This window comes from Coregonus lavaretus (assembly GCF_964263955.1).
Source record: "Coregonus lavaretus genome assembly, chromosome: 40".
Lineage (NCBI taxonomy): Eukaryota > Metazoa > Chordata > Actinopteri > Salmoniformes > Salmonidae > Coregonus > Coregonus lavaretus.
In genome coordinates this window covers 6189558-6208568 of record NC_140027.1, presented here as the reverse complement: position 1 = coordinate 6208568, position 19011 = coordinate 6189558, and the positions used below count along the sequence as shown (strand labels likewise).

Below are 19011 nucleotides of genomic sequence, written 5' to 3'. Positions count from 1 at the left end.
TGTATGACATTCCTGGGAGTGTGTAAACTTACATTTCGTATCACCATATAATTTTTGTATGTTCTCTATAGTTATTGTCGTGACGTGACTTACTTTAATATATGACTGTTATTTATCTAATCACCTAACTATGTTTAATTGGCACTTGATTAAATGAATCATGTAACAATTAACTCATTAGGAATTTGGGGCACCACAGAAGAAGTTGTTTAACGAGTTACCATCTCCCGAATTAAACTCTTAGAAGATGTATGTTATATATCGATAACAGTCACTTATTAAATAATTACCACTTATCAGTCTCATTCTGAACATCGCATAATCCTTGAACCTGCAAGAACCCTAACCTTATTGATGAATCATCAATACACAAATTGGCTGAATTATATATTTACTAACTAACGAAATAATAACACAGAATACAAACACACACACACACAGGTTATTGATTACTAACGTAATACAATGAGAACAGGTCCCTAGTGGACTGGACTAACAATAGCATGAATGCTTGGGTAGAAGGAGGGGTCAGAATGGAAGGGAGAGACAGAGATTCAAACTATCGTAGTTACTTTGGAAACTACGCTCACAGTAATCATAATACTTATGCACCCTAATAATCGCTCATTTGGATTAGAAATGCAACATGTATTTACGTGTAGCTGTCCTCAATAGTTGAGTTGATGTTGTAGGACTCTGGTTTGCCCACCAGAGATCCCAATGTCCTTGGTAGAGTTTCTGGTCGTAGTGGTGATTAGAATGGATACTTCAGCGTACCCTGTAGTTCGTAGAGTTGATCAGTTAGCGTAGTATGCTTGGTCTGAGGTGAATTTCGTCAGGAGGGGTTTTATACTTGAGTAGAAAAGGTGGCGTTTCATCATGTTTGTGCTCATCTGGGCGTGGCCACTGACTGAGAACAAATCAATATGGAAGCAATCATCTCATCTAGCATGCTAAAATCACATTGTCATCGTCACAAAATAATTAGTATACTTAATCATTCGTTTTATACAACAATTAGATGCAAACCTCATCAATGGGAAGTGTACACTCCCACAGTTATGTTGTTCCACCATCTTTAATGATATCACAACATATTAATGAATTTGACATGATTGTTCTTTAAGTTGCCACCGACCATTTCCCACATTATTTTAAGTAGGAATATTGTTTCATTATCCACTTTTGGATGTTGGAGTCTTGGCGGGAAGACTTCCTTTGTCTCACAGGGAAATTCCCTTTCCCAATACTGCATGGCATGGAAAAGAAAGTCTGCAAGGAATTTACGACCGGTCATAAAACTGGCCCCCAGGAAAGGGGATGTTCAAACCTTTGCCTAGCCGGCATCTTTGATCCTCAGCCCATGAGGGCACGTCATGACATTATGTACTTGAAAATGTATCAATTGACCAATTCGGCACATTTGGGCAGACTTGATACAAAATAGTCCAGTTTTGCAACGTTTCACTGGATCAATCTGAAACTTTGCACACACTGCTGCCATCTAGTGGCCAAAATCTAAATCGCGCCTAAACTGCAATATTATACTGTGGCCTTTCTCTTGCATTTCAAAGATGATGGAACAAAAAAATATATAGAAAACGCATGTTTTTTTGTTTGTATTATCTTTTACCAGATCTAATGTGTTACATTCTCCTACATTAATTTCACATTTCCACAAACGTCAAAGTGTTTCCTTTCAAATGGTATCAAGAATATGCATATCCTTGCTTCAGGTCCTGAGCTACAGGCAGTTAGATTTGGGTATGTCATTTTAGGCGAAAATTGAAAAAAAGGGTCAGCTCCTTAAGAGGTTAAGGCCAGATCGGTCTTCAAGATGTTCAAACGTTCATAGATGACCAGCAGGGTCAAATAATAATCACAGTGGTTGTAGAGGGTGCAACAGGTCAGCACCTCAGGAGTAAATGTAAGTTGGCTTTTCATAGCCGAGCATTCCGAGGTCGAGTCAGCAGGTGTGGTAAAGAGAGAGAGAGAAAGAGGGAGAGAGAGGGTCGAAAACAGCAGGTCTGGGACAAGGTACCACGTCCAGTAAACAGGTCAGGGTTCCATAGCCGCAGGCAAAACAGCAGAAACTGGATCAGCAGCACATCCAGGTGGACTGGGGACAGGGACAGCCAGGAGTCATCAGGCCAGGTAGTCCTGAGGCATGGTTCTAGGGCTCAGTACACTGGCCTGTAGCTGAATCTGGATACACTCTTAGAAAAAAGGGTTCCAAAAGGTGTTTTCGGCTGTTTCCATAGGATAACCATTTTTGGATCCAGGTAGAACCCTTTTGGGTTCCATGTAGAACCCTCTGTGGAAAGGGTTGTAAATGGAACGAAAAAGCTTTCTACCTGGAACCAAAAGGTTTCTACCTGAAACCGAACAGGTTTCTTCAAAGGGTTCTCCTATGGGGAGAGCCGAAGAACCTTTTAAGGTTCTAGATAGCACCTTTTTTTCTATGAGTGTAGAGCTATAACAACTACACTGACATGCAACTGTTGGAGATGTTTTAGTGGACTATGAGATAAAACTGAGTTAATCATGAACATATAGTTAACATTCTCTGTGGCTAGGCAAAAACTTAATCCTGTGGCCTTTTGTCTATCTCCTCAAACAAAGTGATAAAGAGCGGCGCCAGGGTTGAACAGAGTTTAAACTAAACATGAGTGTTTTTGCAAGATAAGGGATTGATTGAGGGTATTACTATTGATTCTGAACTGGATGAAAGTCGAATTTAGCCGCCACAATTTAGCCGTGGAGCAATAAAAGAGCGGGAAACTGAAGAGGGAGGGATTTTAAAGCTAGGGTGTGTGGAGGGCACTATATAAGATGGAGAGAGAGAGGGAGAGAAGAGGCTACTCTGCAGACCAGCTTCCATTTATTGAAATTCAATAAAGTAAATCTTGATTCAACAAAAACTCTGTAAGAACTTTGATTGTTAATAAAGTATAGTGACGAATTTCCACAACACAGCTAGCTCTAAGAGCTATAGTAAGTGGAGTGGACTGACCTGTAGCTGACTCTGACTGAATTGACTGATTGTTGATGTCTCTCTAGGGATGCAGCAAGTACAGTGGATTGACTTGTAACTGACCCTACATCATGTCGATGACCTATAGTTGACTGTGGAGCTAATGCATTCAGACGGCCTAGAGTCATGTTCATGTTAATGATTTGACCTCTAATATGTGAGGTAATTCCCTTCAGCCTGTGTGGTCACATTGTGCCTTTGGGCGATTCCACGCCAGCGGGAGTGGAATTTTTTTTTGGTATCTCAGACTATTCTGGCAATTCTCACATAGAAACTTCATTGGGAGTAACGTTAGAAATGGTTTTTACATTTGTTTCACAAACCATTTTTGAGAAAATCGTAATGAAAGTGGCTTTTTTAGGCCCTTTTTAGACCTATTCATGCCTCCTGTAAGACACTATGATCTGTGAACCGTACATGATACAGACAACGTCTTGGTGTTATTAAACTCCTTTATAGTGTGCTAATTAAAGTGACTAGTGTTCAATTTCTTAAAGTGGCCAGTGATTTCAATAGGCAGCAGCTGTCACGGTTTCGGCCGAGACTGCTCCTCCTCCTGGTTCGGGCAGGCAAAGGCGTTCGCCGTCCCCGGAGTACTAGCTGCCACCGTTGGATGTTTTATGTGCGATTGCTTTTGTCTGTCCGTTTCACCTGTGTCTGGTTTGCGTTGATTACATGTCCTATAAGTTCCCTGTGTTTGTATGGATTAGTTGTGTGTTGTTTTCGCCAGTCGTCTTGTGTTTCGTGTCGTGTTTAGTGTATTTTTGTAATTACGCTTGTGTGTGCGTAATTGCGCTTAGTCGCCACCTTGTTTGTTTTGTGGCCGTGCATAGTGTTTGTACTTTGTTCAATTTTGGACTTTAGTAAACATTTTGGACTAAACCTCAGTGTCCTGCGCCTGACTTCAACCCCACCTACACCTCACATTATGACAGAACAACACACCTTTATGGAGTCAGCAGGAGCAGTGGCGGCACCCAGGTTGCTGGAGGAACAATTACGTTATCAAGACATTTTGTTCCAGCAACTTGAGGCCGCCCTTGACGAGGCGTCCAACAAGCTGAGTCGTTTGGTGACTAGGGAAGTGCCCACGCCATCGCCCACTATCCCATCACCAACGACCAGTCCTCCTCTCTCAGCACCGGGACCCAGTGGCATTCGGCTCTCGCTCCCGAGGGCATATGACGGTTCTGCAGCCGGGTGTCAGGGGTTCCTCCTGCAGATAGAACTATACCTGGCTACTATACACCCAGCGCCCTCGGGATACGAGAGCGTCTCCGCCCTCATCTCCTGTCTATCCGGCAAGGCGTTGGAATGGGCCAACGCCGAATGGAGGAGAATAGACGCAGCTACCATCACCTACGCTGAGTTCTCCCGCCGCTTCCGGGCAGTCTTCGATCACCCACCTGAAGGGAAGGCGGCGGGGGAGCGTCTGTTCTACCTCCGACAGGAGAAGAGGAGCGCACAGGAGTTCGCACTGGAGTTCCGGACGTTAGCTGCGGATTCGGGATGGAATGAGAGGGCCCTCATCGACCAGTACCGGTGTAGCCTGCGAGAGGACGTCCGTCGTGAGCTGGCCTGCAGGGACAACAATCTATGCTTCGACCAGCTGGTGGACATCTCCATCAGGCTTGACACCCTGCTGGCCACCCGCGGACGTCCCGAGTGGGGGTCGTCCATTCCATCCTCCAGCACCTCTGAGCCAATTCCTATGGAGCTCGGGGGTGCTGGCGCTAGAGAGAGGAGGAGGGAGAACCCGAGGAAAACCAACCCCTGCACCAACTGTGGCCGTGGAGGACACACCGCGGCCAGGTGCTGGGGAAGGTTTTCTGAGAGAGGGGACAACAGGTCACGCACTGTGGAGTCATTTCAGGTGAGTAGGCGCCCCACTTACCCAGAGCTCTCTGTTGGTCACATGAGCATTCCTGTGCGTTTCCCACAGGTGGCACCTCATTCCCAGCATAAGGCGCTAGTAGATTCAGGCGCAGCTGGGAACTTTATTGATAGAGCATTTTGTGCTAGGTTAGGAATTCCCCTTCGGCCGGTAGAAGTTCCATTCCCTGTCCATGCTTTAGACAGCCGGCCGTTGGGGTCAGGTCTGATCAGGGATGTCACAGCACCGCTGACGATGACTACGCAGGGGGGTCATGAGGAAGTCATTCAGTTCTATCTGATTGACTCTCCTGCGTATCCAGTGGTGTTGGGGCTTCCCTGGTTAAGCACCCACGATCCTACCATAGCGTGGCAACAGAGGGCTCTTATGGAGTGGTCTGCCCAGTGTGTAGGGAGATGTCTAGGTGTTTCCATAGGGGCGACCTCGGTAGAGAGTCCGAACCAAGTGCCCGCACTGCGCATTCCCCCCGAGTATGAGGATTTAGCACTAGCGTTTAGCAAAGCGAGGGCAGCACGGCTACCTCCTCATAGACAGGGGGACTGTGCGATAAATCTCCAGACCGGAGCAGCTCTTCCCAGGAGTCATGTGTATCCCCTGTCTCAAGAGGAAACTGCGGCTATGGAGACTTACATAGCCGAGTCCTTGGCACAGGGATAGATACGGCCCTCTACTTCTCCGGTCTCCTCGAGTTTCTTCTTTGTGAAGAAGAAGGACGGGGGATTGCGCCCGTGTATTGATTACCGTAGTCTCAATCAGATCACCGTAAAATACAGTTACCCACTTCCACTGATTGCGACGATGAAGGAGTCATTACGCGGAGCGCGTTTCTTCACAAAGTTGGATCTCAGGAGCGCGTACAATTTGGTGCGCATTAGGGAGGGGGATGAATGGAAAACAGCATTTAGCACCACCTCGGGTCATTACGAGTATCTCGTCATGCCGTACGGGTTAATGAATGCTCCTTCAGTCTTCCAATCCTTTGTTGATGAGATTTTCCGGGACATGCATGGGCAGGGTGTAGTGGTGTACATTGACGACATTCTAGTGTATTCTTCTACACGAGCCGAGCATGTAGCCCAGGTGCGCCGAGTATTGAGACGACTGTTGGAGCATGACTTGTATGTCAAGGCAGAGAAATGCTTGTTCTTCCAGGAGTCCGTCTCTTTTTTGGGTTATCGGTTGTCCGCGTCTGGCGTGGAGATAGAGGTAGATCGGGTATCGGCTGTGCGTAATTGGCAAACTCCAACCACCGTAAAAGAGGTGCAGCGGTTCTTGGGTTTTGCTAATTACCATCGGAGGTTTATCCGGGGCTTTGGACAGGTTGCAGCTCCCATTACGTCTCTGCTAAAGGGGGGTCCAGTGCGCTTGCAGTGGTCAGCTGAGGCGGACAGGGCATTTGTCAAGCTGAAGAACCTGTTCGCCTCGGCCCCGGTGCTGGCGCATCCGGATCCCTCTTTGCCTTTCCAAGTAGAGGTGGACGCGTCCGAGACCGGTATTGGGGCAGTCCTGTCACAACGGTCCGGCACGCCACCTAAGCTCCGCCCCTGTGCGTTCTACTCCAAGAAGCTCAGCTCGGCGGAGTGCAATTATGACGTTGGGGACAGGGAGCTGTTAGCTGTAGTCCAGGCCCTAAAGGTGTGGAGGCATTGGCTTGAGGGGGCTCAACACCCTTTTCTCATTCTGACTGATCACCGTAACCTGGAGTACATCCGGGCAGCTAGGAGATTAAACCCTCGTCAGGCTAGGTGGAACATGTTCCTGACCCGGTTTGTTTTTAAGATCACATACATCCCTGGGTCCCAGAACGGTAAGGCAGACGCACTGTCCCGGCAGTATGACACGGAGGAGAGGTCCATTGAGCCCACTTCCATACTTCCGGAGTCTTGTCTGGTGGCTCCGGTAGTGTGGGAGGTCGATGCGGAAATCGAGCGGGCGCTGCGTACCGACCCTACTCCCCCCGAGTGTCCTGTGGGGCGGACGTACGTTCCGCTCGAGGTTCGTGATCGGCTTATTTCTTGGGCTCATACATCACCCTCCTCTGGACATCCTGGTATTGGTCGGACGGTGCACTGCCTTAGCGTGAAATACTGGTGGCCAACGTTAGCCAGGGATGTGAGGGTTTATGTCTCCTCCTGCTCGGTGTGTGCCCAGTGTAAGGCACCTAGACATTTGCCCAGGGGTAAGTTACATCCTCTGCCCGTTCCACAACGACCATGGTCCCACCTATCGGTAGATTTTGTGACCGATCTACCCCCTTCCCAGGGTAATACCACCATTTTGGTCGTTGTGGATCGGTTTTCTAAGGCCTGTCGTCTCCTCCCACTGCCGGGTCTCCCTACTGCCCTACAGACCACCGAGGCCCTCTTTACCCACGTGTTCCGGCACTATGGGGTCCCCGAGGATATTGTGTCCGACCGAGGTCCCCAGTTCACCTCCAGAGTCTGGGGGGCTTTTATGGAACGCCTGGGGGTCTCGGTTAGCCTTACCTCGGGGTACCACCCAGAGAGCAATGGGCAGGTTGAACGTGTTAACCAGGATGTGGGTAGATTTTTGAGGTCCTATTGCCGGGACCGGCCGGAGGAGTGGTCGAGGTATATCCCCTGGGCAGAGATGGCCCAGAACTCTCTCCGCCACTCCTCCACCGGATTAACACCTTTCCAGTGTATTTTAGGGTATCAGCCGGTCCTGGCACCGTGGCACGAGAGCCAGACCGAGGCCCCTGCGGTGGACGAGTGGATTCGGCGCTCGGAGGAGACGTGGGACGCTGCCCATGTCCATCTGCAGCGTGCCATCCGTCAACACAAGGCGAGCGCCGATCGCCACCGCAGTGAGGGGCCGGTGTACGCACCGGGAGATCGAGTCTGGCTCTCGACTCGAAACCTGCCCCTCCGCCTGCCCTGCCGGAAGCTGGGTCGGCGGTTTGTGGGGCCCTTCAAAGTCCTGAGAAGATTGAACAAGGTGTGCTACAGATTACAACTGCCTATTGAGTACAAAAATATTAACCCCTCGTTCCATGTGTCTCTTCTCAGGCCGGTGGTAGCTGGCCCACTCCAAGAAGAGGAGATAGGAGAGACCCCTCCGCCCCCTTTGGACATCGAAAGGGGGCCCCGGCGTACAGGGTCCGGACCATCTTGGACTCCAGGCGCCGGAGGAGTGGTCTCCAATATCTCGTGGAGTGGGAGGGGTACGGTCCGGAGGAACGGTGCTGGGTGCCCAGGAGGGACACCCTCGATCCATCCCTCCTGACAGAGTTCCACCATGGGCATCCCACGCGCCCGGGTCCGCGTCCTCCTGGCCGTCCCCGAGGTCGGGGTCGGCGCACGGCTGGGGCCGCGCGTCAAGGGGGGGGTACTGTCACGGTTTCGGCCGAGACTGCTCCTCCTCCTGGTTCGGGCAGGTAAAAGGCGTTCGCCGTCCCCGGAGTACTAGCTGCCACCGTTGGATGTTTTATGTGCGATTGCTTTTGTCTGTCCGTTTCACCTGTGTCTGGTTTGCGTTGATTACATGTCCTATAAGTTCCCTGTGTTTGTATGGATTAGTTGTGTGTTGTTTTCGCCAGTCGTCTTGTGTTTCGTGTCGTGTTTAGTGTATTTTTGTAATTACGCTTGTGTGTGCGCCACCTTGTTTGTTTTGTGGCCGTGCATAGTGTTTGTACTTTGTTCAATTTTGGACTTTAGTAAACATTTTGGACTAAACCTCGGTGTCCTGCGCCTGACTTCAACCCCACCTACACCTCACATTATGACAGCAGCAGCCTCTAATGTGCTGGTGATGGCTATTTAACAGTCTGATAGCCTTGAGACAGAAGCTGTTTTTCATTCTCTCGGTCCCAGCTTTGATACACCTGTACTGACCTCGCCTTCTGGATGATAGCGGGGTGAACAGGCAGTGGCTCGGCTGGTTGATGTCCTTGATGATATTTTTGGCCTTCCTGTGACATCGGGTGCTGTATGTGTCTTGAAGGGCGGGTAGTTTGCCCCCGATAATGCGTTCGGCAGACCGCACCACCCTCTGGAGAGCCCTGCAGTTGCGGGCGGTGCAGTTGCCGTACCAGGTGGTGAAACAGCCCAACAGGATGCTCACAATTGTGCATCTGTTAAAGTTTGTGAGGGTTTTAGGTGCCAAGCCAAATTTCTTCAGCCTCCTGAGGTTGAAGAGGCTCTGTTGTGCCTTCTTCACCACACTGTCTGCGTGGGTGGACCATTTAAGTTTGTCAGTGATGTGTACGCCAAGGAACTTGAACCTTTCCACCTTCTCCGCTGCGGTCCCGTCGATGTGGATAGGAGGGTGCACCCTCTGCTGTTTCCTGAAGTCCACGATCATCTCCTTTGTTTTGTTGACGTTGAGTGAGAGGTTATTTTCCTGGCAGCACACTCCCAGAGCCCTCACCTCCTCCCACTTTAGGTGGTCTCGTCATTGTTGGTAATCAAGCCTACTACTGTTGTGTCGTCTGCAAACTTGATGATTGAGTTGGAGGCGTGCTTGGCCACGCAGTCATGGGTGAACAGGGAGTACAGGAGGGGGCTGAGTACGCACCCTTGTTGAGGATCAGCGAAGTGGAGATGTTGTTTCCTACCTTCACCACCCGGCCCCAGGAAGTCCAGGACCAAGTTGCACAGGGCGGGGTTCAGACCCAGGGCCTCGAGCTTGATGATGAGCTTGGAGGGTACTATGGTGTTGAATGCTGAGCTATAGTCAATGAACAGCATTCTTACATAGGTATTCCTCTTGTCCAGATGGGATAGTGTGCAGTGTGATGGTGATCGCATCGTCTGTGGTTCTATTGGGGCGGTAAGCAAATTGAAGTGGGTCTAGGGTGACAGGTAAGGTAGAGGTCATATGATCCTTGACTAGTCTCTCAAAGCACTTCATGATGACAGAGGGGAGTGCTACAGGCCAATAGTCATTTAGTTCAGTTACCTTTGCTTTCTTGGGTACAGGAACAATGGTGGCCATCTTGAAGCATGTTGGAATGGTAGACTGGGAAAGGGAAAGATGAAATATGTCCATAAACATACCAGCCAGCTGGTCTGCACATGCTCTGAGGACGCGGCTAGGGATGTCGTCTGGGCCGGCAGCCTTGCGGGGGTTAACATGCTTAAATGTCTTAATCACATCGGCCACGGAGAAGGAGAGGCTTACAGTCCTTGGTAGTGGGCCTCGTCAGTGGCACTGTGTTATCCTCAAAGCGGGCGAAGAAGGTGTTTAGCTTGTCTGGAAGCGAGACGTCGGTGTCGGCGACGTGGCTGGTTTTCCTTTTGTAGTCCGTGATTGTCTGTAGACCCTGCCACATACGTCTCGTGTCTGAGCCATTGAATTGTGACTCCACTTTGTCTCTATACTGATGTTTTGCCTGTTTAATTGCCTTGCGGAGTGAGTAGCTACACTGTTTGTATTCTGCCATATTCCCAGTCACCTTGCCATGGTTGAATGTGGTGGTTCGCGCTTTCAGATTGGTGCAAATGCTGCCATCTATCCACGGTTTCTGGTTAGGGTAGGTTTTAATAGTCACAGTGGGCACAACATCACCTATACACTTCCTGATAAACTCAGTCACCGTTTCAGTGTATTTGTCTAAATTATTTTCGAAGCTACCCGGAACATATCCCAGTCCGCGTGATCAAAACAATCTTGAAGCGTAGATTCCGATTGGTCAGATCAGCGTTGAATAGTCCTTAGCACGGGTATTTCCTGTTTGAGTTTCTGCCTATAGGAAGGGAGGAGCAAAATGGAGTCGTGGTCGGATTTGCTGAAAGGAGGGCGGGGGTGGGCCTTATAACCACCCCGGAAGTTCGAATAGCAATGGTCGAGGATTTTGGCAGCGCGAGTACAACAGTCGATATGTTGATAGAACTTCGGCAGCCAAGTCCTCAAATTTGCTTTGTTAAAATCCCCGGCTACATTAAATGCAGCCTCAGGATATGTGGTTTCCAGTTTGCATAAAGTCCAGTGAAGTTCTTTGAGGGCAGTCATGGTATCGGCTTGAGGGGGGATATACACGGCCATGACTATAACCGAAGTAAATTCTCTTGGGAGATAATGCGGTCACACACCTCCGCCCTTCTGCTTCCCGGAGAGATATTTATTCCTGTCTGCGCAATGAACTGAGAACCCCTCTGGCTGTACCGATTTCGACAGAATATCCCAAGAGAGCCATGTTTCTGTGAAACAAAGTATGTTACAGGCTTTGATGTCTCTCTGGAAAGAAATCCTTGCCTGGAGTTCGTCGATCTTGTTAACCAAAGGCTGAACATTAGCGAGTAGTATACTTGGAAGCGGTGGGTGGTGTGCGCGCCTCCTAAGTCGAACCTGCAGGCCGCTCTGAGTGCCTCTCCTCCACTGGCGATGTTTTGGGTCAGCCGCTGGAATCAGCTCAGTTGCCCTGGGGAGAGCAAACAAAGGATCTGCTTCGGGAAAGTCGTATTCCTGGTCGTAATGCTGGTGAGTTACCGCCGCTCTGATATCCAATAGTTTTCCCCGGCTGTATGTAATGATACAAAACACTTTCTGAGCTAATAATGTAAAAAATAATACATAAAAAAAACAAAATACTCCAAAGTTTCCTAAGAGCTAGTCGCGAGGCCGCAATGTTCGTTGGCGCAAGGCATTTAACCACCACTTTACTAACTGATCCAGGGTCAGTTTGCGGTTTGCTCTTACTGCTACTGTTAACTGGTAGCCTACCCATTGACAGTCATCTTCTATTTAACCACTAGACCATTGAACTAAGCTTCTGGCTGGATCACAAATGCCTTTTTAATTGGCATTTTGCTAATACAAATATATTTGTTGATGAGACAACCTAAATTACCTAAATTACATTGTTATAACGGCCCTTTTAACACAGCAGCCAATGAGATCAAAGGGAGTGTTTCCATGTGCCAATAAGATCACAGGGAGACATTTCCGTGTCCAAATGGCCATCGCGATCATTAGGGCTCATCAGGAGTCAATGACAGCTAGGACGGTCGTCAAGGTAACCCGTCACACGGTGATGGGTTGACACGGCGATGCATTTGGACCCCAAGGACACTATGTCATTCACAGTCACACAGGGACCTCATCTGTCACTGTGGGGGGAGATAACTAGCAGATTGCGTGGGGGGAGAAAGGGAGAGAAAAGGAGAAAGAGGGAGAGAGAAGGAGAGAGAGGGAGGGAGAAGAGAGTAGAGAAAGAGACAGAGGCAAGGAGACAGATCATAGAACAGAGTAGTGAGAGTCCAAAGAGAGTTGGGAAGAGACGGAGTGAGAGAGGGAGAGATAGTAGGGAGAAAGAGAGAAAGGAGAGTAGGGAGAGGAGAGAAAGAGTATGGAGAGAGGGAGAAAGAGAAAAGTGAGAGAGAGAGATAATAGTTTAATAGGTTGCCATGGAAAGAGAAACGTGTGACCTTCTCCCACAGTTCTCCTGTAGAGGACTTCATCTGCTGTAATTACCTGTCAAGTCAATCGGACTGGAATGTGATGGAGGAGAGGCCTCACACCAGGTGATTACCATGACAATCACAAGTCATACCCACTGAAATGATGATAGAGAAGACAAGAATATACAGTGACCTCTCTGTCTTTTTAAAGGGAATGGTTTCAGATAGAGTTGTATTTGAGCTATGGATTCTCTCACCTTTTAGTGACCATCCCTTTTATTATTCCAATTGGTTGGTTGGTATAGGTTGGGGTAGGCAGCTCACTCCAGATGATTATCATGACAGTCAAACCTCATACATTTACATTTACATTTTAGTCATTTAGCAGACCCACTGACATTATGATGGAAAATAATATACTGTGACCTCTCTGCCTTAAAGGGAAGGGTCCAGTGCTGTATCTGAGCTATGACTTTCTCTCACCTTTCAGTGACCAGCCCTTTATGGTTTTCAAAGCTACAGTCTGGTATCTTGGAAACAGTTCAATGGTCATTTTAGTTTATTTATATATACATATATATACAGTATATATATATATATATATATATATATATATATATATACAACTTTAGGAACACCTGCTCTTTCCATGACAAAAACTGACCATGTGACTCCAGATGAAAGCTATGATCCCTTCTTGATGTCACTTGTTAAATCCACTTCAATCAGTGTAGATGAAGGGAAGGAGACAGGTTAAAGAAGGATTTTTAAGCCTTGAGACAACTGAGACATGGATTGTGTACGTGTGGGGTATGGTTGTAGATACCAGGCGCACCGGTTTGAGTGTAACTGCAACACTGCTGGGTTTTTCACGCTTAACAGTTTCCCTTGTATATCAAGAATTGTCCATCACCCAAAGGACATCCAGCCAACTTGACACTGTGGGAAGCATTGGAGTCAACATGGGCCAGCATCCCTGTGTAATGTTTTTGACACCTTGTAGAGTCCATTCCCCCGACAAATTGAGGCTGTTCTGATGGCAAAAGGAGGTGCAACTAAATATTAGGAAAGTCTTCCTAACGTTTTGTACACTCAGTATATATATACTGAACAAAAATATAAATGCAACAATGAGCAATTTCATAGATTTTACTGAGTTACAGTTCATATAAGCAAATCAGTCAATTCAAATAAATAAATTAGGCCTAATCTATGGATTTCATATGACTGGGCAGGGGTGCAGCCATGGGTGGGCCTTGGAGGGCATAGGCCCACCCACTGGGGAGCCAGGCCCAGCCAATCAGAATGAGTTCTTCCCCACAAAGGGGCTTTATTACAGACAGAAATACTCCTCAGCAACGCCCCCGCTGAAACGATCCCGCAGGTGAAGAAGCCGGATGTGGAGGTCCTGGGATGGCGTGGTTACACGTGGTCTGCGGTTGTGAGGCCGGTTGGACGTACTGCCAAATTCTCTAAAACAACGTTGGAGGCAGCTTATGGTAGAAAAACGAACATTCAATTCTCTGGCAACGGCTCTGGTGGACATTCCTGCAGTCAGCATGCCAATTGCACGCTCCCTCAAAACTTGAGACATCTGTGGCATTGTGTTTTAAAGTGGCCTTTTATTGGCCCCAGCACAAGGTGCACCTGTGTAATGATCATGCTGTTTAATCAGCTTCTTGATATGCCACACCTGTTAGGTGGATGGATTATCACTAACAGGGATGTAAACAAATCTGTAAACCAAATTTGCGAGAAATAAGCTTTTTGTGTGTATGAAACATGGGACCAACACTTTACATGTTGCATTTATATTTTTGTTCAGTGTATATAGTTCCAATGGTCCAGTTAGATAGAGCATGGTGGATGTGTAACACATGGGGATGTGTGAAACTTACTCCTCAACCTGAATTTCCCCACTTGCGCCAGCGAATAGCTAACTTTTCACGTGGCGCCGACTAGTAAGACAAGGCGGTCATGTGTGCTAGCAAGGCAGAGGTCCTCTGTGTGAGCTGAATCAGGAGGTGGTACTCGCTAAGCAAGCAGCGTGATGTCCTTTACACTTGCAACACCAGGGTTGTGGGTTTGAGTCCCTGCAAGGACCACATACTGTGAAAATCAATGATATATTTTCCGTATTTCACTTTGGATAAACCCACCTGCTAAATCATTATTATTATACATTTCCCATTTCTATAGCCTTTTAAATCCCTCAAGATGTTTTATTGCACATTGTGTCAGTGAAGGTTTGCAGAGAAGGTATCTTATTCATTTTCTGAATATATTCATTGCATTGTAATCCTGGAAATGGTTTATCAGTTAGTCTGGCCCAATGTATTGTCTGGCTGTGTTGTATATAGAGCTGTTGTCTAAGTAGATTGATTGTGTAGATGACCTTGGGTTGTCTATCCAGCAACCACCACATAATCCTATAAAGAGAAGTGGAACAATCAAAGCATCAAGAGGATAAAGAGCCTGACCTTACACACACACAGTGTCTGCACCCACGACCTCTCTGATTCACTAGGGTGAAATAATTACATCCGTGGTTACACATAATTACATCCCCCGGAGTGCGGGGAATGTCATCACGATTGGTTCCACTTCCTAGTTTCGTAGCTCAGGCCTTTGTGGCAGTGTGTACCATATTATATCAAAGGTTAAAATTATAGTCTAGACGGTAGGAAGTCTGGGAGTCTGAACAGCACAAAGGCAGTATATATTTTGGGTCAGTGCTTGAAAAAGGACATTATTGAATGTATTAGCCTAAGCTAGGCAGGCAAAGTATGCTGCCTCTGCTAGCACAGGAAGCTATAGGGCAGAGAGAAGGATGCTTCCTTCATGATGTGAATTGGAGACTGGGCTCAGCTAAATAGTAAGCGTTCCTCGCTCTCTTGTTATTGGGCTTTTATCGATCGTGTACTACCCCTCTCTTTTTCCCTCTCACTCTATCTCTCCCTACCTCTCTTACTCCCATCGCTCTCCCTTTATTATTCATGCATACTGTATTTTCTCCTAATCCTTAATATATTCTCTCTCTCTCTCTCTCTCTCTCTCTCTCTCTCTCTCTCTCTCTCTCTCTCTCTCTCTCTCTCTCTCTCTCTCTCTCTCTCTCTCTCTCTCTCTCTCTCTCTCTCTCCCTCTCTGTAGTGATAGGTGGAGTGGAGTCTCGTGGGGTGCTTAGGAAGATCAGTGACATGCTGGAGGTGATCCTGAAGAGGATGGACAGCCTCTCCAAACTGGACAACAGCACCACCAGCGACACCCGCCGCCTGGATGAACTCAGCTCGGCCATCAACAGGTACGGTCTGGATAGAGTGGTGGGCGTAGGACGGGCTCTTCTCGCATGTACCTTCCTTGTCTACCCTTTTTCTCATTCACTCTTTCCTCCTCTCTTCTTGCCCGTTCTCCTCTATGCTCTTGCTTGTTTTCCTCGTCCGTTTTTTCTCCTCTTCTTCCTCCTTTAATTTTTTTATGTTTCCTTCTCTCTTGTCACTCTCCTCATATCTCCTTCTCTCCTCTTTTGGCTGCCAGGTAGTCCTGTCTGCTCTCAGCAGCTTTACTATTTGATAGAGGAAACAGGGTTTTCTGACCTTGTCTCTACCATCTTCCCAGCACAGATCCTCTTTCAGTCCCTCTGTACCGCCAATATCCAATTTGACTGTCTGTACTCTCTATTCAATCCCTTTTACGGCATTTCACATGGAACTTCTAATGGTCAGGTTAAAATCTGTGGAAGATACAGAAAGATACACATACAAGAGATACATGCAAAGAATCTATCATTCATTTTCTTTTTTTAAAGGAGATTTGAACATCCTTTCATACTTGTATTGGTTTTTCGATAGGACAGTGACAGGACAGACAATGAAAGAGGAATGACAGGTAGGAAGGCCAAGGGCACATACAGTGGGTTGAACCAAAGCTCGAACCCTGTTGCCATGGGTCATGCATGCATGTGGTCCAGGAGCCGGGAGTGTTACCGCTCGATCAGACTCCGGCACTAGAATCCCTAATTTCTATAGCCACCAGAATCAGGCCTCGTTAAATAATCCCAGACGAACGCTTCTGTTCAGCCCTGCATGTGAAAATGGGAGAGGAAGGTGTGATTAATATTGTCTGGCGCAGGTGTTAACTTGAATCAATGTCTGGTAATGTTCTTCTCTGGCGTAAAGACTGTGTCACTCTACCTACAGATGTAGGATTTACATTTCAGCCAGATTTCTACAACAGGAAAATATTCCTGCAGCAACAAGAAATGTGAGTTATTATGTGGATTATAATTAACCCCCTAGAGTCGATTGACGCACCATAATCTAAATTACATAACAAAAAAATCTAAGTCTGTCAGTTTGAGCTAAAGATATCTGGGTTTTTTTTCATTGGATGTGTCTCAATCCACCACATCCGCCAGTGTCCCACTTCCGCATCTGCGGTGAAAGGTGGCAGAGCTAGAGCGGTGTTTGTTAGACCATGAGACATCAAATCTTCTCTCGTAAACGTCTGTAGTGTACAATAAAATAAAACAATTGTTAAATACACTGTACACTGTACCGTTCAAGATAGGGAATTATGTAAAATAATTAGTATTCAATTTTCCATTTATAGTATTTTATAAATAGATAAGACGGCATTAGAAGAAAGGATAACTAGCAAAATATAATATATAATATTAATATAAATATAACTAATTGGAACACAAAAGTAATCAATCAACATAGTGGAGATAAAAACATAGCAAACAGAAGACATAGAAGGCGCAGTATGTGGGGATATGTGTGGATGTATTGTGATGGAAGGTGTGGTGTGTGTTTTTGTGTTTGGAAAAGTGTGGCATTAAGTGAGTGAGAAAGGAAATGGTTGCATATCCCAGAACCAATGTGTATCTGTGAGCAGGGGTTGTGAGAGAGAGCTTTCAATTTTGTGCAGATGAGGGATATACATATATATATATATATAAAAAAATGTTTTATTGTCCTATCATGATGGAACGGTCCCAAACCCTATACCCTAGACACCCACCTGAGCGACCCATACACCAAAGAGAAGTTCCTATCTGTTTTATGTTCCTGCTGTAAGTTGCCTATATGCAGCCAAAACATAAAGATAAATGTGGTCAGAGACCTACTAGAGCAGCACCGCCCCCTCAAGAATCTGAGCCTGCCCGGCAGGGTTGGTCCTACAAAGCCAGAGCCCCCTGATGGGAGAGCATAACATACAAGGAAATTGTCAAAGCTGCTGATGAGAACCTTGACGACCTTGTACCTAGCCGGTGGGGATTCTGGTGGGGTACCCCCATCCAGGTAGTGGCAGTGCTGGCAACACTGGCTGTAGTAACCCATGGGGAGGGGGTCACACTCTGACAATCAGAGAGGGGCCATATTATTGTGGCCCTGGTGGCACAAAATAATCAAATGTCTGACTGTACAGAGATGCTTAGAAAAATGGTCACAACAAGGGACCAGCGTGTGTGTGTTTCAGGGGAAGGGGGTGGATCTGATCTCCATCACCTAGGACTTGACATTGGTTAATCAAATCTCAAATTTGTGTCAATTTTTGCTCAATCTTGCATTCTTTCTCAAACAACTGTAACTGTATTTGCATTCGTAAATCAGGTCCTTTCTTGAGTTGGGCTCTGGGATGTAACAACCGTTGAGCATCTGAGCTTATGGTTGATTGTAGGGGAAAGGGGTTGAGTGTGTAAGAGTGTGTGTGTGTGTGTGTGTGTGTGTGTGTGTGTGTGTGTGTGTGTGTTGTGTATGTATCCCACATCTGTTGCAAGGGGGTAAGGATGTTAGGGACGATATAGGATGAATCACAATAATTGTTTGCTAAAATAATAATTGCTTGACAAAAATGTAATGTAATGCAATGACAATCCTGGTTATAGGTAACAATCCTTCGCATGAACTGCCAACATTATTACGCATATTCATTGTTAATGATGGAAATCAAGATACGCAAGATATTTGAATAGATATATATTTTTAATAGCTATATATAAAGCAAATGGAGGTGAGAGCATTGGAAATACTTTTAGCGGTTGATCTGCTTCTGTTCTGTGGGTGGCACTGTGTGCTGTTTCGAAGGATGGGTCCTGGCCTCTCGGGGGGCCTAGGGATCCGGCGAGACGGGTTGGTTTGCCGGTCACTGGGATGACAACCCAACTTTAGCGGGTGGAATAGTGGAGAACAACTGGAGGGTTACTTAGTAGCAATGCAAATATCTTGGTACAGCTATATGGACACTCGATCACTATGGTACTTTTTAATGGTACATTTACAAACATATATTATAATAAATAGATTTGAAACTTGTATCTCATTATGGTAAATTGTGAAATAAGTATAGCCAGTTATAATTGTAATGGCTTAGCAGATAATAACAAAAGAAGAACAATATTTACATGGCTCAAAGAGAAGGAATATAATATATATTGTTTACAGGAAACTCATTCAACAATTTTAGATGAAGTTGTGTGGAAATATACTTCTCCCATGGGCAAAGAAACTCAAAAGGGTGATTATATTAATGAACAGTCATTTTGATCCGAATCTGCAAATTGTCCAAACAGATCCGCAAGGTAGGTGGATGATTTTAAATATGTTATTGGACCATAAACAGATATGGCTCATTACCTTTACGAACCAAATAATGATAATCCACGCTTCTTTGAAAATATATATTTTACATTTACATTTTAGTCATTTAGCAGATGCTCT

General features: G+C 46.5%; 1 protein-coding gene across 1 annotated transcript in view; it reads left to right on the top strand.

Moving 5' to 3' along the window:
- Nucleotides 1–19011, top strand: part of LOC311113370 (alpha-1,6-mannosylglycoprotein 6-beta-N-acetylglucosaminyltransferase B-like) — a gene marked incomplete at both ends in the record, with an annotated part of 119167 nt that overhangs the window by 27780 nt on the left and 72376 nt on the right. The window contains one exon of the mRNA XM_084156579.1: nucleotides 15440–15590. Within this exon, the coding sequence (XP_084012705.1) occupies nucleotides 15440–15590 (151 nt within the window). The remainder of the gene's footprint in view (nucleotides 1–15439; nucleotides 15591–19011) is intronic.